We start from the raw sequence: 24576 nt of genomic DNA on the forward strand, positions 1-24576 counted from the left end.
CTGGGACGCAAAGAGGACGATAAGTGAAAACAAAGCTATTGGAGAAACAGTTTAGCGAGCAAAGAGACAGTGGAAGGACAATGGAGCCACTACAGAGAACACTTTCACTGTCAGCTTTTCTGTGCCCTATATATATAGACAACTATTATCCCTCAGAAAGCACATTACAATTATGTGTAATTACCGTGGAGAGTATCCCCCACCTGGTGACAGTGACACATTAAGTACTTTTAGCCCCTTTCTATGTCTCCTGCACACAATAGCAAGGCCTCAATTACTCTGCTGCAGTGCTCATGTCACCAAGGGCTTCCCCCCGCACTGCCTTGACTACAAAACACTGCAGAACTGCACCATCAGCCCCCACATTCACATCACAACTCACACGTTTACACTAGCTTTGCTGTTTCTCTCTGTGTGTTATGGCTAGGCCAACATGAAATGCTCATTTGGGCCAAAATACATTATAAACACTTTGGAAAGCAATAACTTCAAGCTAGAGAAGCTGGAGGTGTGTAGGCAATATCCTCTAGATACTGAAGAAGAATTAGACCCCTTTCTTAATGTATTGCCTCATTGATGAAGCAAAACAAATGGGAAGGTAGAACAATGATTGCACCCATTTATTCCACCCACAAATGAGTTCTATAGTAGCTGAGGGTCCCAGGTTGCACGAACTTTACAGAATGCTGGCAAAAATTAATTCAGCTGAATAATATCACCATAATGTTTTTTTCCTTTAATGAACTAAAATCACATTTCTCAGGTGTGGCGCCACACCTCCAAAAGTGGTGGAGCAAAACCTATGGTTTCCAAAAAAAAAAAGAAAAAAAAAAAACCTTTGCTAGCTAAAACCTCTGAAGAACATCCGGGTGTTTTCATACTTGGTTCAAACCTAATGTGCATACCAGAGTTTGGTTGTTTGTCTTTTTTTGTTGAAGTGCACCAAATTACACACAAGGTTGTTCGTTTATTGGTCGTCAGACGTGTTTCTCTGACATTTACCACCATGAAAACAGAAAAGCACAACACAGAGACACTGTCTATGTTTATCACAATCAAGGCAGCAGGTCACTGTTGCTTGGTCAAAAATACGCTCTGCGTTCCATGTGCAGAAATCAAACATTCAAATCATTTCTTTGCTGTTATTTATTTTTATTGATTTGCTGTTATTAACAGCAGCTTTTGCAGCAGGAACAACACAAGCGTCTGTAAAGAGTAAAATGTTAAACAGGCAGATTACGCAGACAGTACAGTGCTGAAGTGCCCTGAGTAAAGCATGTTCTGGTGTTGAATTCTCTGACTTGATTAGGACCATCTTAAAAAATCATTGCCACCAGCAGTGAACTGAAGCAGGGTTTACTAGATGTGGACAGAAACCCGTGATCTTTGCTGGACTGGTTCAGTTGATTGGTGTGGACCAGGTGTTCAAACATTAAAATGAACTGAACTAAAGTTAAAGTTCAGTTTGTCTGCACCAAACAAGGTAGATGTGAAAGCATCCTCTGTTAAGAAATATGTAAACAGATTTTTCAGTAAATTTACAGTGTAGTAACATAAACTGTAACAAAAAACGAATACACTTTTTTGTTAGTAACAAAAAAGTGTATTAGTTAGTTACTGAAATAGAGAGCTGCAGCTCCTCTCACTGAACACAAATTCACAATGGCTTTACTTTACTTTATCTCCAGCTGAAATGGAGATTTCTGCTCATTATTTTTTTGTTTCATGTCTATAGCATGCTGGATGCAATCAAATAGTAGTGGATCATTGCCCTAGTACTTTGAAAAGTGGTGGGTCAAATGCCTGCTCACCTCTGAGGTTCTGGCGGCCCTGATTTCTTCAGTAGTCCACTAGAACCTGCTGTCTTCTGTCATGTTTTGTTGTTATGGCAGATCAAAAAATGGAAACATATGAGCAGATGTACTTTTTTATTTGCATTTATGGTATTTATTCAGTATTTATTAATGAGTTTACATCTTAATTTCTTTTTTAAAAGCAAAAAAATATATTCACCCCAAGCAAGCGTACAAACGTACATGCAAGCAGTTTTATTTAATATTTGATGCCTTCATCAAGTCTGTTTTAAAAAATGCCAGTATACATGGAAATCTAGCTAGTGTGAACTTTCTCATGCGTACAAAACAAATATCACTTGAAATTAATATAATAAGGTACATTTCTATACTTTAACAGTTGTTTGCTATAATTTCTCATTAGGTTAAATGCAATATTGTTCTGAATGCTTGTCCAGCCTAGCAGCAGTAGCTATAAAAAAACACATTTGTAGGCAGAGAATGGATAGGCCAATTGTAAAAATAATATCCAACAATGAAGCACAGCAAGAAAACAACAAATGAAGAACCCATTCATGCGCATTCACGAACTAGCATTCAATGTGGCTAACTACAGCTATAGTAGCAACATTTACACACAATTTCCAAAAAGTCAGGGAAGGAAAAACACTAGCTTTCTCTGCACGGTCTGCTCTTCGCCTGGTTTCTGACATAAAAATAATGGAGAACAATCTATTTTGTTTGTCCAGTGGGTTTGGTTCCACCACATTGTTTGTTAGCTTGTTATGTACTTTAAGATAAAGAAATGGGGCATGTCACCACCTCTGGAAAAGAACATTGGCTTGGTTCAGCAGTTTGATAGACCAGTTTGCTATTAAGGCTACATTTCTCACTTTCTCTACCTAACAGTGCTTTCCACAAGCTGTTGTTTTCCCGTGTGGTTGCGTTGTTCCATAACTGATGAGAGTTCCCTCGCTCTTAGTGAGAGCCCATATGTTAGAGGAGAGTGTCTCAGCGAGAGCCGACTGGTCTCTCTCTGTCATCTCAGTGTGCCTCCATTCCCACCCATTAGCCAGTGCTGCTGGGAAATCAGCAGCTCATCTCTGCAGCCCAACCCACTGAAATGAGCTCCAGCATACTGACTCATATGTCATTAATTCCAAGCTAGAAGCTCCAGGTTGCCCACAGTGCTTTCTCTGTAATGGCTATGAACATATTGTAGCTACATGTTGGAGCACTGGAAACCATTCTAATGAGGATCTGTGTTTCTGTCTGCTTTAGATGAATCATCACAACTCTGACTTGGAGGATGAAATGTAAAGAGGCACTGCTCAGGTACTGAACACACAAACACAGACACATACACATATCGTCACTGGAGCAAACAAAACCTCATATTCACAAAATGGTCACTTTAAGAAAAAGCATTCTTAACTCTGATGCACATTAGCATTCAGTAGTTAATAATTACAATTGAAAAGTTTGAGATCAGTGTTTTAAATAAAATAAAAAACAAATGTTGCAGATAATAATGCTGTTGTGATGCTACTACTCTACAACTTCACAGATTTCAAATAATTACTAGGAAGCTGTAAAAAGCAGAAGAAATTTTAGAAGCGCCCAGAATGATGAACACTGATTATTCTTTAAAGGAATCGTTCAAAGTCCCGTCAGCCCCCACATTCACATCACAACCCACACATTTACACTAGCATTACTCTTTCTCCCTGTCTGTGTTATAGCTAGGCCAACATTAAACGATCACTGGGACCAACACACATTATTAACACTTTAGAAAGCAGTAACCTTTTAAGGTAGCAAAGCTGAAGGTGTGTAGATGAATCCCTCTAGATACTGAAAAAGAATTCCCAGAGACCCATTTTTAAAAATATTGTCATCCCATTGGTCAAGCAAAACAACTGGGAAGGTAGAACAATAATTGCACCTCTATACTCCACAAATGTATTCTATAGAGACAGAGTGCATCACGTCATCGGAGGGAAAACCACACCCCTCGTGGGGGAAACATTTCGTGAAGTTTAAAAGGGAGTTAATGAAAAATTACAGGACTGTGCATCTTGAATTTAATTTTTGAGCTTTAACATAAAATGTCAACAGCAGCCAACTTCACGACGAAAGGGCCAGATATATAGAGAAATTAAATCTGATTCAACTCCCCCAGTGTCTCTTTTCTATCTCAAAATCAGTGTGGAAAAATGACCCCACAGAGTAGCTAGCCATCACTTATTTTGATTTGCAACATTACCTGACGAATCACCAGGTAGGCTAAACTAGTCAATATTGTCATCTGTTTAACTAACATTAGCTAACGTTGTGATCAAAATGAACTTGTCATCTTGCTATTGTCATCTAAGAGCAAAATGCTCAAGTATAGCTGTACTATTACATTTTATCCATGCTTCTATTACCATTACCTTCGTTATTATCTAGCTAGCGAGCCAACCCACAGCAAGCTAATGTAGCTAGAATCTAAATAGCTTAACTGTCTAGCTAAACAAATGCATCTGGTATACAATTTTTAACAACAAATTCTCAGATAGAGAAGTAATTAACTTTTCAACTTACCCAACACTAAGAGTTATTTGTCAAGCAATGAAGAAAAGTGTGCACTGCAAATCAATGGAAACTGCAGAGTTGTCTTCCCCCACAGCATGTAGAAATATTAAATAAAACATCCTGAAATACCTTTCAGTGTGTAGCTTATAGTATTTCATCTACACTGTACAAGTTAAAATTTAATAAAATAACAGCAATTATGAATATGACAAGTGATTTCAAACTTTTGAACACTAGTGTACATTTATTGTCACGGTTTTATTCCAAATAATTCTGTTTCATTATATTTATATTGAAATGTAACACACAGTGTAAAGGGTAAATGGTATATATTTATTTTATAAATGGTATAAAATAAAAAGATCAGAAGTAAAATGACCACCTTATAAAGAAGGCTGCTAAGATGTGGCTCTACCTGCTGCTGTCTGTTTATCTTCACATATCGTTGCTCTTGTATGAAAACTAGTATCTTTAAAATGGGAACTTTGTGGGAGAAATAATGTACTTAACATCTGTTAATGTTACATTCACAGTAATACTAGATTAGACATTTTTATTGGTCCATTCATCATGAAATGTTCTCACAATGGAAAAGACAGCTGGCATTTTTCAAATGGTGTGAGAATGGAGTTACAGGGACAGCAAAGATATCAATATGCAGTGACTGTGAAGTGTGTGCTCGGTAAGGATTGTAATGCTCATGTTGTTCTCCAGACTGGATTGCTGAGTGATGTAGCAAGGTGAAAGAGCGCCAAACGCAGAAGACGAGCACACAGAAGAGCACATTTATATCCAGACCAAGAATTCCCAGGATGTCCCCTGCAACATAGTTTAAAAAGCCAGTGCCTCCCACTAAGCAACTTGTTGGAAGTTTTGAGAGTTTATGTTTATTTGCCCCCTAGTAGTCCAAAGGGTATGTTACAGTCCCCTATTTTGGGTCATTTTGGGTCAGGTGTCATCACAGTATGCCTATATGCAGTAATGTCATTTAAATTTGAATGCTTTCGGTCTTTTTTTACACGTATATGGTACTATGTATAGGCAAACCATCAAAAAGGTTCTACCAATTAGAGTACATCTTAATAAATAAGCTTTATATTAGTCTAATCATTTAAAGTGTTAAACTTTTATGTAATACCCGTAACAGTTATTCACATGTTGCAGGTCTAAACAACATCATGGCATTCATGTATACATTTCAGAGTGCAAAAATATATACATACATAATATATAATATATAAGTGTAATCATAAAGACAAATGAGCTTTTTTGAGTATGACTAAATCACATTTTAAAGGTTGGTTAAAGGCCTTATCATTCTGTTGAGGAACAGTAATTAAATTGAGCCGCTAGATTTGGACAGGAAATAGTGTCCACAGGCAGCGTAATACCTGTATATCTGCTGTCACAAAGCACTGAATGAGGGCCACATTTAAACTACAATGATTTTTTTCTTTTCTAGTCCTTAGATATATGTGCTAACTTTGGAGATAATGTCATTCCCCTAACCCAGCTTTTGTGCAGATCTTTGTCATTTTAAATGGTGATTTAAGCCTGTCAGTCAAAGATGTTTTAAAGTCCTCTTATAATAACCAGTGCTATTCATGAGTTTTATTTGTCTGTCAGGTTGCTCAATTCTAGATGTCACATTTGCCATTAGCCATAATTGATCTCAACATGCAATATCTTGAAAGTACCTTAGCCATAAACATTAACCTCACCTCAATACTAAGATAATATCAAAAAGGCCATTATGCTTCACTGTGAAAGGTATAGATTTCCTGTGTTTTTATCCCCCAAAGAATATATTGCTCCATGCTTACCTTTGCAGAGGCAGGACTGCAGACTGTTTTCATCCTTTTACCAGAGAAATATCTCTCTGAATGAGGCATAATAATGGATCCTCTTCTGTGTATATGGCGCTTCAGCCTGAAAGAAAAGGTCTGGGTCAATGTGTAATATTGTGTAATATTGTAAAACTTTGTTTTATGTGTTTCTTGCTGTCTGATTTTATCTTGCAGTTTGTTTAACTGGTTTTTATTTTTGAAAAAGAGAAGAAATAAAAGAAATATCTGAGACTGTTTCAATAGAATTCTAGTGCTATTTGTTAGACAAAAAAAAACTGCTTTCTCTTTTTTTCTTCTTTTGCATTCACATCAAGCTGAGTGGAGACCGTACATTGTCACAGTAGTAAAGGTATTTTCATATTGATTAAAAATGCCTCTGGGTGTTCTGTCTTTATGTTTTCCTTTTGTTCAAGGCCATTTATATGACAGTGTACTATTTTGACCCTATTATTATTTAGAGGGCTGGGGAAAAAATGGACAATTGAAGTAGTTTAGTCTTTGTCCGTGACTGAGCAGAACCGGATATACCTCTGCGTCCAACACAAAAAAGCTCATTAGCGCTGCAGGCATGCCCGCCGCTCCATGATGTTAAGTCAATACAGTGCACAATTTCAGCTCCGAGCACAGGCATTGGAAAGAGCTCAGTAGATGCACCAAAACCGTTCCAGCACCAGCACCATGAATAATCGCCACATTCGGGACAAATAAGACCAACCGTGAGCATTGAGGCCCTAAGTGCAGTGTGAGTCAGAAGCTGACTGATTTGGCCCAGACCGTGATTGAACAGAAAGCTCGGACACAGCTTGCTCTTTTCAGCACAATACCCTGCAGGGTGGGGAGGTGAATGGATGATCCATGGCCTCATGCTCTGCTCACAGATGCCAAAATGTTTAACCTCTCTGTAGCTGGCAAAGAAGCTATTGTCAACAACTTGGAGCTCGCTCAAAAGTTACAAGTTACATTTAGAGTTAATTACAGCAGTTGGGGTTCAAAATCAGATCCAGAGGAGTTTTGATAGAAAATCACTGCTATAACAAACAAAGCAAGAAGGCTGACAAAGGAGAATCACATCCAAAGTTCTTCATTTCGTATGAGATGGTAGTGAGGTGTAACATAATGATGTAAAAGACGATTTCTTTTTTATGCTTTTCAAATAGTTTTAATGTATTTTTATTGGGTTACCATGTGTTCACCACTGTGTTACACAAGCAGAGGTAGGTAGATCAGCTTACACTCATACTCAAGTAAAAGCATTGTTACGTCTGTAAAATAATGACTCAAGTAGAAGTCAAAATTCCTGAACAGAAATTGAGTAGAAGTACAATAGAAGCACTGAGAACTAGAGTGGAACTTCTCAGTAGATACCGCATCTATCAGCACAGGAACTGGGGTTTTCAGTTCTACTCTTTGGGTGTATTCATTGTCTAAAATAAATGATAATACTGATCATAAAGTTTTGAATTAAGTCTAAAATGTGACTGAGTAAAAGGTTGATTCCTTTCCTTACAGATAAACTTGAGTAGTATTATCACTTGAAAATACTCAGAAAGGTACAAATGCATCAGTTTAGCCACTGCTACATCTGAACTTTTGAAAACTATAACAGCTATGGGTTGGTTTTTGAGGAAGAGCTGTTTGTTAAGTTTTGAGTTGTTCTCTAGCTGGCGAATGCAGAAGGAAGCTGGATATCTATCATTACTGCAAGGAAGCCAATATCTTATTGCAGCCATATAACTGTAGTGACAGCCTTCATCATCATTACAATGAAGAGAACAGACACATCTCAAGCTGAGATAATTCCACTGTGTGAGATTTGACAAAGACAAAGGGTTACCATTTATCCTGTACAGTCACAGGGAAAACCACAATGCACAGAGAATGCACTGTACTGTTAATATCAGTGTAAGAGTTACACTAATGCAATCTTGGTTGTATTTATTATCCTAGAAATCAATGGCTAGACTAACACTCAGGATTGATTGAGCACCACTGGTTGCATGATGTATTTGCATAATGAATGCTGGGTATTGTAGTGACAGAACAAAAATATGAAAACAATAATAATGTATAAAATTGTGAATTCTGACAAATCGATGTGGCTAAGTGATACAATACTGTACTACAGAACACTACATAACATGACAAATAACTTCTTAAACTCTTGTTTTAGGTCAGAATGTCCCTTTAAGTACATGCAACTGACCAAATGCAAATAGCTACCAGTCACATCTGTACACAACACAAGATGCTAGATTTCAGTCACTTTTGCTGACGTGTACGGCTGAGAGTGAACCAAAATATGCTGTGTGTGCCAAACATGCTTTTTAAAAACTCAGTTCTATATAAATTTGTCCTGTAAATTTAGAATTAAGTGAGAAGTCTTGTATCACCATCTGCAGTTTGCTCAGTGTTACTACAGTCTACAATTTCATAATATATTTCCAGCCAACATGGCACATGGTCACTTGCTTGCTGATAATGTCTGTATGATCTGGCCTTCATATTTATGCTTGATTAAAAAAGGCACTTCACAAAGCCTTGCTGACATCAAGGAGAATCTTAAAGTATATCACCACTCTGGCTATTCCTATTCCATATGTGTCCATCATATCCAAATCTTAACTGAAAAACAATGGACGTAACATATTTTATGAATGTGGACATGATGTAAACATTTGAGTCAAGTACATTTAATACATCACATTTTTATTGCAGATACAGAGGGCCTGATGAATGTTTAATATCCTCCAAGGATAAGAGATCACATATTGCTCCTCCAAAATATATTTAGTGTCCTGGCTGGGACAGAAAGCAGAAGTCGGACTTTCATTGTCGGTGTATTATAAAAACAAATATTTTACATTTGCAGTATTTGTGAGTTTCAGTATGAATGCATATCTGCACTTTGTACTGATGTATCAATAGCAGGTGAAAAACCCTGAGGTCAGTGCCTTTTACTGAAGCAGCTTTTTAGTGGATTCAGACATTCTACCTCTTCATGGTAAGTACCAAATATATTAAGTATCAGATTAGCACTGTTAATAAAACAATAAACAATAACAGTTTCTTGCTAAACAGTATACTCAGAAACTGCACTGATTTGCAAGCTGTAATCTGCATATCATTATACACTCAGTCCAGCTTTGTCCAACATGACAGTAAGTGGCTGTTTTCTCACACATTGTCAGTATTATGTCTATTGGCAGCGTTCTGATGTAAACATTATATAAACATCTACTTACTCCTCTAATATTATATGCAGCAGCTCAATTTCATCATTTTTTGTAGGTCCTGAAACCAGCTGTGAGCTAGCAAAGACAAGCACTACCAATGAGTGTCCGGCTGCAACACATCAAACACCATATTTTTGCAGCAAATCAAGTAATATTAACAGCATGCTTCATATAAAGCTATATGCAAAAGTTTGAATACCCCTTGTCAAATTATGTTTTATTGATTTTTTAAATGAAAATTAAGTTAACCTCTACAGAGAACATACTTAAATTTATGTTTATCACAATTTATATTTTTTTGAAAACTTTGACATATTGGAAAAAATATGTATAAAATGTATGAACTTTTGCACAGGCCTCATTTTATGTTTTCCCCCCATTTTCAGCAAATTAACAGTAATTGAGCACTAAAATGTGAAGTAGTGTGTTCTCTGTAGAAGATGTTACCTTATTATAACTTGTAGCTTATTCATATAACCTGAAAATCAACAAAGCAGGGATACTTTTGCATACGACTGTAGCAAGTTATTACCTACTTTTGTCCAAAATGACTTTTAAAATGATTTTGATATTAAGTTGCATATTTTGTGAAAGATAACATTTAACTTGACTGAATACATTGTCAGTGTACAAACTTTACACTGTAAGCTGACAGTATACAAAATTTAGAATATCTTTGTCATAGTGTGCAGAAATGACCGCTCCACTACTGAGCCCCCTTACCACTCACGTGCTGAACACGGGTCGAGGTATACCAGCAGCCAACATGAACCTCAGCCTTTACCTTCTGGATGCCACCTCATCATCTTGGAACCTACTAAGAACAGGGTAAAATACTACAACAAAGCCATGCACTACAGAAGCAATACAAAACTGCACTGTATGTCCAAAGGTTTGTAGATGCCGGCTCATTAACATTTCTTCTGAAAGTGAGTTTGTCTTTGCTGCAGTAAGAACCTCTACTATTTTGAGAAGGTTTTACACTAGATGTATTACACATTGCTGTGAGTGCATTCAGCTACAAGATCATTAGTAAGGTCAGTTACTGATGTTGGGTGAATAGTTCCGGATCATAAATTCCCCTTCAGCTCATCCCAAAAGTATTGGATGCAGTTACATCACTCCAGAAAACGCATTTCCACTGCTCCACAATCCAATGCTGAGGAGCTTTATACCCCTTTAGCTGACGTGTGCAGCTGCTCCAGAGCATCTCATTCTATAAGCAGTGCTTTTCTATTAAGTTTATGCAAACTGTGTGCGTGCAATGATTGTGTCAGCAATGGGTGCACCTTAGAGTAGCTGAATACTTTTGGACTGTGTAAGTTTAGCACATGGACCAAGCAGATCATATCTCTTACACTGGCAAAGCTGTTCCTTCTAGAGCTACCAATGATGATGGACGCAGCCCAGGCCTCATCAGTAAAGAAGCATTTATTCCTGGTGTTTATAAGATGCGTTTTGAGACTGGACAGTACTGGGAAGCATTAGGAGAGACTTGTTTCTACCCATATGTTGAGGTAGGTTAATAAAAAATATTTTATGAACTTCTGTTTGATAAGCCAAACGAATTAGTGCTGAAAAAACTTTGCTGAGAAGCAAATGTGACATTAATTTGTTGCCCCACAGATTGTCTTCACCATCACTGATGCATCTCAGAAGTTTCATGTACCACTTCTCCTGAGTCGGTTCTCTTACAGTACCTACAGAGGAAGTTAAATAATCCACTATCTGCTCACCTACTAATGAAACATTTGGAATATGATGTTTCATTTTCTTAAACATATGATGATTAGTGCATATAGACAAATCAGATCTACAAAGATGGCCAAAATCTTCACTCTAGCTCAATACTTGTGCTTTGATGTTGATGCTATCTTCTATCTCTCTGACCAGACAATTCTAGCTTGTTGGTCTATTAAGCACAAAATTTTTCTATATTATTTTCTACTCTTTCAGGAATGTTTGTATTCTCTATTACCAATATGGAACAAGTAACCAAAGTGAAAAAAATGTATTCTGATCAGGCTTATCAGAAAAATGGTTTGTACTCAAACTTGTGACAGAACTGTTAAAAATGACATTTGGAAATATAAGTAAATATTCCGGGAGGTGGTGGAAAGTAAAACAGCAACAATTCATCTCTACCACCTCAGCTGAGCTGTTTAAGACAGAATGAATCTGAACTTTCCGGTGCTAAAAGATTACACAAACATCTATCTCTGTATACTCTACTGTACTTTGTTACTGGAGATGTAAACGTGTTTGAACAATTAAATAAAACAAATGTGGTAACTAAACACATTTCAAAAAAGTTGGGACAGGACAAAAAAAGACTGGTACAGTTGTGTAATTAAAAAAAAAAACACCTGGTGGAACATCTCATAACTAATTAGGTTAGTTGGCAACAGGTCAGTAACATGACTGGGTATACAAAGAGCAGCTCAGAGAGGCTGAGTCAGAATTAAAGATGGGTAGGAGTTCACCACTCCATGAAAGACTCTCTGGGCATATAGTGTAATAATTCAAGAATAAAGTTTCTAAACATAAAATAGCAAAGAACTTACAGATTTCACCTATGGTACATAATATTATTAAAAGATTCAGAGAATCTGTAGAAATCTCAAGACAAGAACAAAAAAACAATATTAGCTGGTCAGGATCTTTGGGCACTGCATTGAAAACAGACCTGATTCTGTAGTGGAAATCACTGCAGGGTTCAGGAACACTTCTGAAAACTTTTGTTTCTGTTGCATCCACAAATATAAGTTTAAACAATGCCACACAAAGAAGAAACCAAAAATAAACAGGATCCAGAAACGCTGCCACTTTTTCTGGGCCCAACCTCATTTAAGATGCACTGAGGTAATGTGGAAAAGTGTCCTCTGGTCTGATCCGGCTAGTTATCAGCATCTGTGATGGTATGGGGGTGCATTAGTGCACATGGTATGGGTGACTGCACATCTGTAAAGGCACCATTAATGCTGAATGATATATACAGGTTTGGGAACACCTGTCTTCTTCAGGTAAGGCCTTGCTTATTTCCGCAAGACAAAAAGAGTCTGGGTGCTAAATCGGCCTGCCTGTAGTCCAGGCCTGTCACCCATTGAAAACATCTGCCGCATTACGGAATAAAAAATCTGATAAAGGGGCACTGAACTGCTGAGCAGGTGAAATCCTATATTAAACAAGAATGGGAGAACATTTCACTTTCAAAACTACAGCAACTGGTCTCCTCAGTTCCCAAACACTTGTGTTTTCAAAAAATAGTGTTGTCAAAAAAATTTTAATTGTGTTGTTGGCATCAAATTCAAAATGTGCATATGTTTTTCAAAAACAATAAAATGTCTCGGTTTCAACATTTGATATTTTGTCTTTGTACTATTTCCAATTAAATATAGGGTATAACATCACAATATGCCTTTCTGAGTATATTTCAAATTGTACAATTCACTCTCTAATACTTACAGTTCATATGAAAATAAAGTGCAAAAACAGTGTTTTGAATTAATTGTCTTAGTGAAGTCACAAAAACCAAAACATGTACATGTATGCATATACAGTGGCATGCATAAGTTAACACACCCCCTTTCCCCTAAAATGCAATTAAATGGAAATTGTGCATTAAAATGTGCAGAGGTGTGTTCTTTGTAGAGGATAAATGTACTTATTTTTTTCACTGAAAAAATCAACAGAACATGTACTTTAACCAATTTAACAAAAAGTCTATGATATGGGCCCTTTAAGGTCCTCCACAGTACAGTCGGCCAGCATCCCATCAGTTTGTAACGGTGGATGGGGTCGGTAGTGACACTGCGATAGTGTCACAAAAAACTTGTAATTAAAATCCATGAAAATTAAACTTAACACAGCAACACTGAGATTTAAGCCTGAGTGAACAGAAGGCAGCAGAGGCGCCGAGTTCCTCTCTGAAGTTCACTCTGTGCTCAAGAGCTACACGGGGCTGCTCGATTGCTCTTGCGTTGATTAATAGAGACTTGCTAGCTGCTGTAAAATTTATTTGAGCGCATCTTGGGCCGTGTGGCTTTGCTTATATTTCGGCATCAAAAACTGATTACACTTTCTTAGAAAATGGCTGATGAAGAACTGGAAGCGATTAGACGGCAACGTATGGCGGAACTACAGGCAAAACATGGGGTAAGTGAGATACAGCAGCTCAAATGCGAGCCAGCTTGGCTGACGTTTCCGACCATATATGGAAAAGCACATTTTAGGCCAGAGCGTAACGTTACGCACAAAGAACTTTCTAGCTGTACATTTTACCCAGATATCTTTTTCTGTTCATTCTAACACGTATTTTTCCTTGTACAAATCCGCACAGCTAGCTAGCTGTGTAATGTAGTGTAGGCTTCGCCTCTGACGAAGCTAGAGTCAGCTTCTTATCCGAGTTTTCCCGTTCCACCTTAAAAGGTGCAGGCTCTAGAATGCAACTGCTGCACCATTTAACGTGGAACGGGAAAACTCGAGTAAGAAGCTGGCGAAAAGGAGGCCAACTTCAGCCTCGTTCGCCTGTGTCAGGCGAGTAAAGTAGCTAGCTAACCTAGCTAGCCAGCTAGCTAAGTTGGCTAACTTTACATGCCATGATTTGGCGTGGTTCGCAGCACAAAGGCGCCTCGTAAACGATATAAGCTAAATTGCTTCATGTAACGTTACTTCAGTATTTTACAATTGTAAGGCGTTTTACACTCTGCTCAAAAACCTAGCCCAACTCATCAGCACATTGCCAAAGCCATTCTTGAGTGTAAAATGGGTGTGTTCAGGGAGACACTAAATATGCAGCGCAGGAGGACTCCAGCTTTCAGCACTGAAGTAACTAGCTAGCTCACCGTCTACCTAACAGTGAAGGATCAAAATCATGACTGACGCTTATTTAGGTGTTCTATAGGAGGAGAGGTCTCTGGACAGCCCTCACACTGGGGCTCCCCGACCGCTCCAGTGGTGCCATAGCAGTCTCTGTAGCAGTGGTCACCAATCCTCCTCCTGGAGATTTGCTTTCCTGAAGTGTTAAGCTCCAGCCTGCATCTACCATGCTGCTCCCTCCACATACCTACACTAATACATCACATCCAGCCAATCAAGGACTTCTGAAGAAGTTCATTAGCTGGAACAGCTGTGGCAGATTGTGGTTCGAAACACAGTCTAGAGGAAGGTAGATCTCCAGGTCCAGGCTTGGTGACCACTGCTCAGTGCTTATGCAAGCAGTCAGAATTCTGTGGGGGGATTCTCAATGGTTGTATGACATGCTTGCATAATGCATGCTGGGTATTGTAGTGGGAGAACGTTGGTGGAGGAAACACAAAAAGGATAAAAAAAACAATTTCTGTCAACCTAATGAGGCTTTCTGAGGTTCTGTTGTACTGCAGAGTGTTAGATAATAAGACAAATACATTAAAATCTTAGTTATAGGTCAGAATGCCCCTTTTAGTTATCCAGATTCACTGAGAAACTGCTTTGTTAAATACTCCCTTGGCTGAAAGGCAAGCCAGTAGGCCTCCCTCTCCAAATGTCCAAGCTTTGAGCCTCTTGTGTGTTATGGTACCAGTCAAGTAGTCTTGTTCAGGGATGGACAGTTCCCCACATGTCATGGCAATGTGCAGCTCACAGTCTTCTCTAATCTATGTATGTGTTTCAGTGTCCACACGTTTTAAAATACAGTTTGGCGTACTTCAGAGCATATGTACCACAGAGTAGTAAGCAAGTCAATAAAAAATACAGTTACACGTTAAATACCCATTGTCATTGTATTCACACTGTTTTTTGTGATAAAAGAATATTAAAAGACAAAACATATTTTTTCATTAATAAACAGAATCTGCAGTTATGGCACACGTAAAGTATTAAAAGTGCACTGAATGAATGTCAGCTTTTCCCCTCAGGGTTTAATGTGGAATCAAATGGACCTGGTAAGCTCTGTTGTGTTTAATGCAGCAGACATTTGTAAGATTAAAAAGGTTTCAGTGGCTTCAGCAGTGTAAAGGTGCTACAGCTTTGGCATGTATAGCAGGTCTGATCCCAAGCAGGGACTGAAACCTGGTGCATGTTAGCCAAGAGCTTTACCAACTACCCTAACAGCATAGTGTAGTTATACTACTCACTAGTCTCAGTGATTGTTTTCACTGCTTTAGGCAATGTGAACCAGAACTCTGCACTCTGTTATACTGACCTCCATGTTACCCCCCTGGCTTGTGGAGCACAGTGCAAATGAGAATTTTTGCCCTGAATGAGGCTGATGTAAGTTTGTCATATTGTCAGAGATGGGATATGGATGAGGTGTGCACACCTGTACAACTCTCTATTGGATATGAACAGTTTCACTGTAGATCATTGTAACAGATTACCCATGTTCAAAAATATGCCAATGTGTTACTCAAGAGTAACTTTCCATCAGGAAATTGCTGTCCAGAGGCTTGAACATACTGACATTCAGTTATTATCACTCACCTTGACCTATTGGGTCAAACACTTATTCTTGTTGCAAGCCAATTGTGTTGCGAAATGTAAAATATATACAGCATATTAGCTTTGCTTTTAGGCATGACACTGTGAACAATACAAACCTGAAAAGGGGCTAACTAGAATCAAAATATTGAAATGTTTGTCTGAAATTCACTAGAGTTTCTTAAGTAACTAATTTTTTTTTATAATGCAGTGCATTTGTCTTTTTTAGGACTCCAGTGATCAGCAAGGCCAACAGGAAGCTAAGCAGAGGTACAGCCAGTCAGAACAGTCATAGGCAATCAGCACAGCTATACAGATGATTTTTATTCTGTATTGAATTAATGTTATTTTCTTTTGACAGAGAAACAGAAATGAGGAACTCTATATTGGCTCAAGTCCTGGATCAGTCGGCCCGTGCCAGATGTAAGTCCAATTGATTTAATTTTCATCACTACATCTATATGCCACTGATTCCAAGTCTGGTCATGGAGTTCCCCTGTGTATTTTGAAGTTTCTCTGGTCTAACACATCAGATTTAATTAATTAAAAACAGAAACAATATAACATTAGGAGACAGTTTACTGATTGAAAAATGAACGGGATGGCTTGTTAACGCTCAATGCAGCGGCTGTATTAAGGAAAGAGCCGATAGCCTTGTAAGTATAGGTAGACACTACAAACTGCTCATGCTATTTTTGTCAGATTTTACCAGGGATTTCATATACGTTCCAGTTTTGGGTTTGTAAGTCTCTCTCCATTTAAAGAGGTAGGATCCCAGTCTTGTATGACTTGAAATAACTGGACTGGGGCATTGTCAAGAGTGGACACACTTTCTTATAAGGACTTTCACAAGCCCTTCCTGGGTGTGTTGGAGCAGAAAAATATTTACATATGCAGGGCAGAGCTACTCCAGGATCAGGGTTGGTGTCTATCTAAAATTATTCATGAATTGTCAACTTTTGCTTCACAGTCTTGATGTAGCCATCCTCCAGTAGGTGGCGGTGTGCTTCTGAAAATAATCATCAAAATTCTTTCTTTTTTTTTTTCTTTCAGTGAGTAACCTGGCACTGGTAAAGCCAGACAAAGCAAAAGCAGTTGAAAATTACCTGATACAAATGGCACGATTTGGCCAGCTTGGTGGAAAGGTGAGGAAGATACAAAAACAATGCTCTGTAGGTGTATGTGTTTGCATGTACAATATTTAAGGCTCATCCTCTCTCACTTCTCAGATCACAGAGAACGGTTTGATAGAGATCCTTGAGAAAGTCAACCAACAAACAGAGAAAAAGACAACTGTCAAGGTAAAACCTTCTTATCATAAATTCCAATATTTCAGTCAGTTTCAGTAGCAACAGATTCCAAAATGTGAAGCTGCTCATATTTCAAAAGCACAAATATTGTTTTTGTGGCTACTTTTGCTATTTCAGTTTAACAGACGGCGAGTGATGGACTCTGATGAAGAGGACGATGATTGAAATGAGGGCTGACAACAATCAGTTTGCTGGAAAAGCATGTTTGAGATACTCTGGTTTTAAAGAAACAACCAGGATGAGTAACTGTGACCAACCAAAGGCCCTGTCTAAGGAGAACCTCCTGCGATAAAGACTCTAGACCTTTGGGGAAACGCAAACTTCTCACTCATGTTGTCTCTGTTATATCAAGTTTCACTACGGTTCACTGGATGTTTTTTGCCACAAGCCAACAAATTGCAGTAAAGGAGTATTGCTGCAGTTGCATTTTGCTAGAGACTGCTTTGGGAATACTTTAGTCATTTCTTAATTAGTGTTAAAATTAAACACGCCTCATTATCATATCTCTACTTGTAGATTCCCTCCTTTTTCTGACATGTATGTGCAGCTGTTTACATAATAAAAAAAGCCTTAAACACCACGATTACATAACATTTTTAATATGAAGGGTTCATTACGATGAGTATATCTGTTGTCTGTGTTGTGTTGTCTGCAAGTGTGTAAATGTTAAGAATGGTTGACCAGTTTTCTCTTTAGTCACTGCGATCAGTAATAACGATCATATCAAGCAGTCATACACCCTGCCAGTAATACAAGCCTTACCTGCACAGCAGTTAACTGAAGCAAAGGGGAATTCCACTGATTTTTTAAATTTTCTTTGTTATTAAAGGGTTAAGATGTAAACAAAGTCACAGTGGTCAGAATTTTTCCACAATGCTGGTGATAGGAACCAGATGTCCAAAGCAGTTAAAGCCTCTGAAAGCTTCTTCACAGAATGTTATCACGTGAAATAATTAGGAATATGTTGCCTGATGCCTGAGTCGTTGTTATATATATATATATATATATATATATATATATATATATATATATATATATATTTGAAACACATTCATGGTGGAGAGTTATGTGCAGTGCTTTGGTAGGAAAACCAGTCTTCAAAGAAAACTTTTTTTACATGTAGGTTATGGATGGTAAATCAAATGCCTATATTTGAGATGTAAACAGTGTGACCCCCCCCCCACCACTGTGAAGAAATCCGAGCAAGTTTCTCTCAATCTCATCTCATGAAATTACACTGAATGACTTCCGTCTCAACGGCTACATTATCGAAACATCGGTGGTATTTCCTTTTAATACAATTTTAGTTTGAAACCTGGGTTTACAAATGACAGCAGTGACATAGCTACGTGTCAATCTCATGAAGTGTAACATCGATGAATTTGGTACATGCCAAAAAGGAGTGTAAAAGCTTAGCCTGTTGTGAGCACCACATCTTACTACTTCAGACATCTGATTTAGGAACGAATTAGGGTTTAACCGGGCTTCGCTTTCCCCTGTATGGAAGAGAACTTCCAAAAAAATCAATTTACCTGAAATTGGATACTTAATTCGCTACTTTTTTACGTCTGACAACCTCTCAATTATGACCTTTCTGTCCGGTTAACTGAGCCTGCGCGGGCTCTGAGCGTACAGAGGGCGGAGCCAGGTCAGCTAATCCTCGCTTTGGTGTGAGAATGGTCCGACCTCAGCCATTGGTTGATTTAGTGAGGGGCCGGACAAACAGCTCTCGGATTGGTGGAGAGCTGAGCCTCATGGTCTTACACAAACCAATCATACTCATCTTTGTCATACCATGGCTTCCTAAATTGCGGCGTGTAGTATTTTTGCTTGCAGCTCGTACTGTGCAGGTTTTTGTGATTCTCCAGCGCTGTACATTCATTTTACACAAAAGCAGCAGCTGACAACATGCAGGAAACCAGCAGCCAAAATGTCACGATGATCACATGCACGGCGCCAGTAAACATCGCGGTCATCAAATACTGTAAGTGTGCGCTGTGTGGGAGCTAGTCTGTATTGTGGTAAAGTTAGATTTGTGACTCTTACACTCGTGGAGGTTGAGTTTTGTGATTTGTATTTAAATTATCAGCACAAAGTCAGTTTGGTTTGCTTTAGTTAATTGCTTAAATGCAGCGAGTTCCTCGATCTGTCTTTCTTTAGGGGGTAAACGGGACGAAGAGCTGATTCTGCCCATAAACTCCTCCCTCAGTGTCACCCTGCACCAGGATCAGGTAAAATGAGGTCGCTTTGAGCTCTAGGATGCTTATAATTTGTCTGAGCTTCATCATTATGAAAGGAATTCTGTCTGACTCGCAGTGTGGTCATCCTGCCTTTCACACTCTTGCTTCCTCAGCTTAAAACAACTACAACAGTTGCATGCAGCAGACATTTCCAGGAGGACCGCATCTGGCTGAATGGCAAAGAGGAAGATATAAACCAGCCGAGAATTCAGTCTTGCCTTAGAGAAAGTAGGTGCCTGCTTAGAAGTGTTGGTGCTTCTCATGATAATCATTACGTGCATAGTACTCAGACATTATAGCTTAATAAACATGTACTATGCAGCACTCTAGAAGTCTTATACTGTTACTATAGATATGTTTTGTAATGTTCTTTTGAGACATTTCATGAATTTATGATTAAGAGTGTAGTGCTGGGTAGAGGACTGTAGTGGGGAAACGGGAAATGTTGTTATGAAAATGAGTTCACTGAACCAGTGTCTTATTGGGTTGCATTCCCCTCTGTTTTTTCTTGACTAGTCCGAAGGTTGGCACGGAAGAGGCGAAGTGATGAAGACCCCAGTAATGACATCAGTTTGTCTCACCGAGTTCACATCTGCTCTGTCAACAACTTCCCAACTGCCGCTGGACTGGCATCCTCTGCAGCTGGCTATGCCTGCCTTGGTGAGTTTGAAAATCTTCCTGTCACCATTTATGCTGCTTACTTATTGCTTGCTTGTTCAACAGTTATAACTTGTTGTTTATCCATGTCTGTCTGTCAGTGTACTCCCTGTCACGTTTGTTTGGGGTGGACGGAGAGCTGTCCGTGGTGGCGCGGCAGGGTTCAGGGAGTGCCTGTAGGAGTATGTATGGGGGTTTTGTCCAGTGGAAGATGGGTGAGAGACAAGATGGGAAAGACAGTCTAGCAGAACAGGTGGAACCCGAGAGTCACTGGCCAGAGCTCAGAGTGCTGGTCCTGGTGGTGAGTGTCACTTGATGATTGTGACTTTTCATGTAGCTTTATATTTAAAGCAATGTTTTAGACAAAATCAGATTTACACAAAATTCCAAATCCCAACACAAGCTAAGTTTATTTCTGCAGTTTTGCAATGAAGCTACAAAGATAATGTAGCTAACAAGTAATGGAAGAATATAGCCCACTACATAGCATCCTGCAAACTGCATGTCTGAATCATCACAGTAACCTGAGTTGTCATGTAATTGTCAATAGACTTGCTAATGCTTGTTTGATGCTGTATGACATACTGTATTCTATAAAAATAGACAAAAATGTTGCATAACTAAAAGCTCTTTAATAATGATTTCACCTTTTCATTAAAACATGCATTGAAACCTGATGAAGAGATTTATATATGTATAATGAAATGGACTGTCCTTGTGTACTTTCAGGTCAGTGCAGAGCGGAAGCCTGTTGGAAGTACCTCTGGCATGCAGACCAGTGTAAAGACAAGCAAACTGTTGAAGGTACATTGACTGCATGCACTATTTTCTTGCTTGGATTCAAGTTGTTATTGCAATTTAAGCACGTTGTGTTTTTCACTATCAAAATGTACTTAAAAAAAGGCTTTATGAACAGATTTATTTTAATGATTTATTTGCCTATATATACAAAAACACACATACAAAAACTTTCCCTGCTGAACAGTTGGTAAGATGTTTTGTACATTTTCCCCTTAGCACCGTGCAGACTGTGTAGTCCCTGGTCGTATGGATGAGATGGTCAGTGCTATCCAGAGACGGGACTTTACAGTGTTTGGTGAGCTGACTATGAAGGACAGTAACCAGTTCCATGCCACCTGCCTGGACACTTACCAACCTATATTCTACCTCAATGATATATCACGAAAAGTCATCAGCCTGGTGCATCGCTACAACCAACATTACCAAGACACCAGAGTGAGTTCAGCAATCTTTATCATTTTACACTGACACAAGTTTGTTTCTATTTACTTAATTTCTGAAATGACTGATCATCTAGCATTTACTCCCCTCACAATTAAATCCCCTTTTGCTGCAGTGATCTACTCTTCTGGGAAGACTAAAAGCTAGATGTGTACACTTCACTTTTCCATCCACGATTATATTGGATAGTAGTACTGGTCATATGTACAGTGGCTCAGGATCCCCAAATTGGTCCTAGATTTTTGTTCTGCTTAGCCAGCAGAACAGCATATACTTTTGACAGTGTTTTGTTTTTAATACATTGTTAAAGAACATGTAGCACATGTAGCACCTGTGTTTTGTTTAGTTTTCTTAAATTTCTCTGCTGAACACTAGAGGGCCTCCTTGAATTGAACTTTTTCAAGTCAGGGACTCTTCATGTTCAGGCTTGACCCTGGCCTTTCGGTGTCAAAACAGGTTTTAACTGGAGGGTGGGGGCTGCTCTTCTTATTACAACCCGTGTCCTTTGACCAGTTAGCAAGCAAGCCTAAAGAGATGTCATACATTTTCACTACACTCCAAAAAGACATTTATTTTCTTTTTTTAGCTTTTAACAAGGAAGCGCTCAGAGACTTTTCACTACACTGTAAAAAGACATTTAATTTCTTTCTTGCTTAATTAAATTTTTAGTAATTTGTCAAAAAGGCCTTTGTTTTCAAGGTCATCATTCTAGTGCACATCTGCAATGGTATTCCTCAGTGAACATTTTTTTCTATTCCATATTTCCATGTTAATTAGGAACTGCAAAAGTTTTTGCAATCAGGAACTGATAAAGTTCCTGATTGCAAAGCAAACATGAGTAAAAATTGTTTCTCTTATGCACTGAGAACTGACAAGTTTTTTTGATCTCAGTTACCTTTTACAGACCTAAAAATAAAATGTCATTGCCTGTTATAATTACTGTGCCCCTTCTAAAGAAGCAAAACATATTTTACCAGTTACCACCCTCTTATTTGTGGTGTCCTAATGCTTTCTGTTGCTGAGTGGGATAACATAAATGAAGAAAGTGCTAGTAAGTTGAATAAGAAAATGATTTTTCAAAACAAATGTTATCAATGAACATTGTGTAAAATACGCCTCTCACATATAAGCCCGTATTGTAGAACCAAGTCGAATAGCTATTTGATGATAATCTCATTAATAGGGTCTACTTGTATGGATTTTTATGCATTTTGTCTGTGTCAATTACAGAAATGACAAATATCACAAAATAAATAGATTTCTGAGGTTGTATTCCTGGGATCATGTAGGTAAAAGTCAATTTCAAGAACTTAACTGTGGAACATAGAGCAGGTCAGCTAGCTAGTGCATAGAATTAAAAACAATAGTACTTAGAAAACTATTTTTTCGTGTCAGTGAAAGACACATTTACACTACAAGACGATATACTGCGGATCTGATGGGAGGGATAAAATGTGGCCTGTTCGAAAGTTATGGCACATTTTATATTTTATTTTTTCCAATATGTTAAACTCAGCACATCAATAGAAATTATGTACTTTAATTTGCAGAAAATACTATATATAAGTGTGTTCTCTGTAGAGGATGTATTAACTTATTTTCACATAGAAGATCAACAAAACATGTAATTTCACCAAAAGTGTTCAAACTTTTGAATATAGCTGTATATTAAGGACCACGATGGAAATAAGTCTCGGACTTTATTGTGTTGTCCTTGGCAAACAAGCTGAGATGTAATTCTTAGTTTTATTGTCAACTAAAGTATAATAAACTAAAATTGGATATTAATATTTCTATGTATATTTTAGTAGGTATTGGATCAGTTTAAATTAATACCTGAAATGCGTCTCACAAGCTACAATATATACACACTTAAAACATGTGTCAATGTTCTCACTGCAGTGCTATCTTGCTTCCTAGCTGTCAACACATAGTAGCTCCAAACTGACAATAGACACATCTCGAGCTCAAATAAACAGACATTACTCAACCCTGGCCTATAAATGTGTTCTAGCCCCCATTGAGATGATAACGTATTTTCATAAGACCCATGATGTGGTTTTCTGCTTTCTTTGCTCTGGTAAATCAGTGAACATCCTCTATAAAGATAAACACATTTAAAATGTATCTTGTTTTCACATTTTTCAGGTAGCATACACTTTCGATGCAGGTCCTAATGCTGTGATCTACACCTTAGAAGACCACGTGCCTGAATTCATACAGACGGTTCGTTATTTCTTCCCCCCAGAAACCAATGGCGGAGAGTAAGTTTTTCATTTCTGCTTTGCCAGCAAGGCTTAAAAACTTCTCAAATTATGCAGAAGCAGAACGTATATTCAAGTTGTCTTGTTAATGCAATTTTGACCAGACATTCACCTGTTTTTCTATTTTGAAATTGTAAGTTGAAGAAAAAAAACAAAAGAAAAAAAGTTATGGTTTGTTAGTTATCATAACATGTCATGGAATTTTGTGTTGAGCCTGTTGTCTCTTCAGTTTTGTGAAGGGCCTTCCTGTGGGCCCCGCCTCCTTGTCCGAAGACCTGAAGACAGCAATTGGGCTGGAGCCTGTTCCAAGGGGCATCAGCTACGTCATCAGCACTAAGGTACGTGACTCAGGCTTGCCGTAAATGCAAGGAAACTATGTTTATTTCCATAATGGTAAACAAGCTTCCAAAGGAATGGGGTAAATCCTGTATAATCATTAACTCACAGAAGATTACAGATAATTGTAATTCACGATTCTCATAAAGAGGAAGTGTAAAGTGGAGAAGAGAGTAATTTGCATTTGCTTTCAGGTTGGCCCTGGTCCTTGTGTGGTGGAGGACCCAAACCTTCATTTGTTAAACCCAGATGGACTTCCCAAGAAAAGCACCTGAATATTAATAGAATTAACACAGCACTAAAACCTGCCCTGCAGTGAAAATGGACAAAGAAATGATGATTTTGATTAAAGGCTTATTTTAAGAGAGAGAATTTCCTTTAAATGTTGAAGTTATAAACAATAGGCTACGTGAATGGTCTGGACAGTTTTTTTCAGATTTTGTACCATAATGTCTATTTACATATGAATGTATATTAATTTTGTGTAGATTTTTTTGATGATATTTTTCTAGCTTTTTGAAAATTAATTGTATTAAAATATAGCTTACATGTTTATTGATGGCATGAATGTGTCTTTCTTTATGACTCTTTCTATTCAAGCGGCTTCCTTCCTTCTTTGTT

General features: G+C 38.1%; 4 protein-coding genes across 8 annotated transcripts in view; all 4 read left to right on the top strand.

The window, feature by feature from the left end:
- Positions 1 to 6484, top strand: part of LOC118818377 (heterogeneous nuclear ribonucleoprotein C-like) — an 87309-nt gene extending 80825 nt beyond the window's left edge. Inside the window, exons 7-8 of the mRNA XM_036585625.1 lie at positions 3075 to 3128; positions 5085 to 6484. Of these exons, the coding sequence (XP_036441518.1) occupies positions 3075 to 3113 (39 nt within the window). The 3' untranslated portion in view covers positions 3114 to 3128; positions 5085 to 6484. The remainder of the gene's footprint in view (positions 1 to 3074; positions 3129 to 5084) is intronic.
- Positions 6485 to 9130: 2646 nt separating this feature from the next.
- uraha (urate (5-hydroxyiso-) hydrolase a) lies at positions 9131 to 12813 on the top strand. Of its 4 annotated transcripts, none has more exons than XM_036584884.1 (6): positions 9200 to 9218; positions 9296 to 9375; positions 9506 to 9598; positions 10136 to 10278; positions 10832 to 10967; positions 11077 to 12813. In XM_036584884.1, the coding sequence occupies exons 3-6, from the start codon at positions 9548 to 9550 to the stop codon at positions 11164 to 11166; spliced, it is 420 nt and encodes a 139-aa protein (XP_036440777.1). In that variant the 5' UTR covers positions 9200 to 9218; positions 9296 to 9375; positions 9506 to 9547; the 3' UTR covers positions 11167 to 12813. The 4 variants fall into 4 exon arrangements, with proteins under 4 accessions (XP_036440776.1, XP_036440779.1, XP_036440777.1 ...); XM_036584885.1 differs by having other exon boundaries at positions 9204 to 9218; positions 9354 to 9375; XM_036584883.1 differs by lacking the exon at positions 9296 to 9375 and having other exon boundaries at positions 9131 to 9218.
- Positions 12814 to 13230: 417 nt separating this feature from the next.
- pdcd5 (programmed cell death 5) lies at positions 13231 to 17796 on the top strand. 2 transcript variants are annotated; one of them, XM_036584887.1, is made up of 7 exons: positions 13231 to 13605; positions 15345 to 15371; positions 16136 to 16176; positions 16268 to 16329; positions 16960 to 17051; positions 17136 to 17207; positions 17334 to 17796. In XM_036584887.1, the coding sequence occupies exons 1-7, from the start codon at positions 13540 to 13542 to the stop codon at positions 17379 to 17381; spliced, it is 408 nt and encodes a 135-aa protein (XP_036440780.1). In that variant the 5' UTR covers positions 13231 to 13539; the 3' UTR covers positions 17382 to 17796. The 2 variants fall into 2 exon arrangements, with proteins under 2 accessions (XP_036440780.1, XP_036440781.1); XM_036584888.1 differs by lacking the exon at positions 15345 to 15371 and having other exon boundaries at positions 13240 to 13605.
- A 1209-nt stretch (positions 17797 to 19005) lies between these two features.
- On the top strand, positions 19006 to 24510 carry mvda (mevalonate (diphospho) decarboxylase a). Its single transcript, XM_036585057.1, has 10 exons — positions 19006 to 19200; positions 19377 to 19447; positions 19570 to 19684; positions 19973 to 20116; positions 20215 to 20414; positions 20843 to 20917; positions 21131 to 21349; positions 23504 to 23619; positions 23849 to 23957; positions 24150 to 24510. The coding sequence occupies exons 1-10, from the start codon at positions 19125 to 19127 to the stop codon at positions 24228 to 24230; spliced, it is 1206 nt and encodes a 401-aa protein (XP_036440950.1). The 5' UTR covers positions 19006 to 19124; the 3' UTR covers positions 24231 to 24510.
- Positions 24511 to 24576: the final 66 nt, after the last annotated feature.

Source organism: Colossoma macropomum, unplaced genomic scaffold (genome assembly GCF_904425465.1).
Source record: "Colossoma macropomum unplaced genomic scaffold, Colossoma_macropomum, whole genome shotgun sequence".
NCBI classification, from domain to species: Eukaryota; Metazoa; Chordata; class Actinopteri; order Characiformes; family Serrasalmidae; genus Colossoma; species Colossoma macropomum.

Bases quoted from the DNA above. Each gene is read 5' to 3' on its own strand.
- mvda (XM_036585057.1), top strand. From the start codon at position 19,125: ATGCAGGAAACCAGCAGCCAAAATGTCACGATGATCACATGCACGGCG. The intron at 20,918-21,130 runs GTACATTGACTG...TTTTCCCCTTAG, and splicing joins AGACAAGCAAACTGTTGAAG to CACCGTGCAGACTGTGTAGT. The intron at 23,620-23,848 runs GTAAGTTTTTCA...TTGTCTCTTCAG, and splicing joins CCAGAAACCAATGGCGGAGA to TTTTGTGAAGGGCCTTCCTG.
- uraha (XM_036584883.1), top strand. From the start codon at position 9,548: ATGAGTGTCCGGCTGCAACACATCAAACACCATATTTTTGCAGCAAAT. The intron at 9,599-10,135 runs GTAATATTAACA...TCTTTGTCATAG, and splicing joins ATATTTTTGCAGCAAATCAA to TGTGCAGAAATGACCGCTCC. The intron at 10,968-11,076 runs GTAGGTTAATAA...GTTGCCCCACAG, and splicing joins GTTTCTACCCATATGTTGAG to ATTGTCTTCACCATCACTGA.
- pdcd5 (XM_036584887.1), top strand. From the start codon at position 13,540: ATGGCTGATGAAGAACTGGAAGCGATTAGACGGCAACGTATGGCGGAA. The intron at 13,606-15,344 runs GTAAGTGAGATA...TTTTCCCCTCAG, and splicing joins AACTACAGGCAAAACATGGG to GGTTTAATGTGGAATCAAAT. The intron at 16,330-16,959 runs GTAAGTCCAATT...TTTTTCTTTCAG, and splicing joins TCAGTCGGCCCGTGCCAGAT to TGAGTAACCTGGCACTGGTA.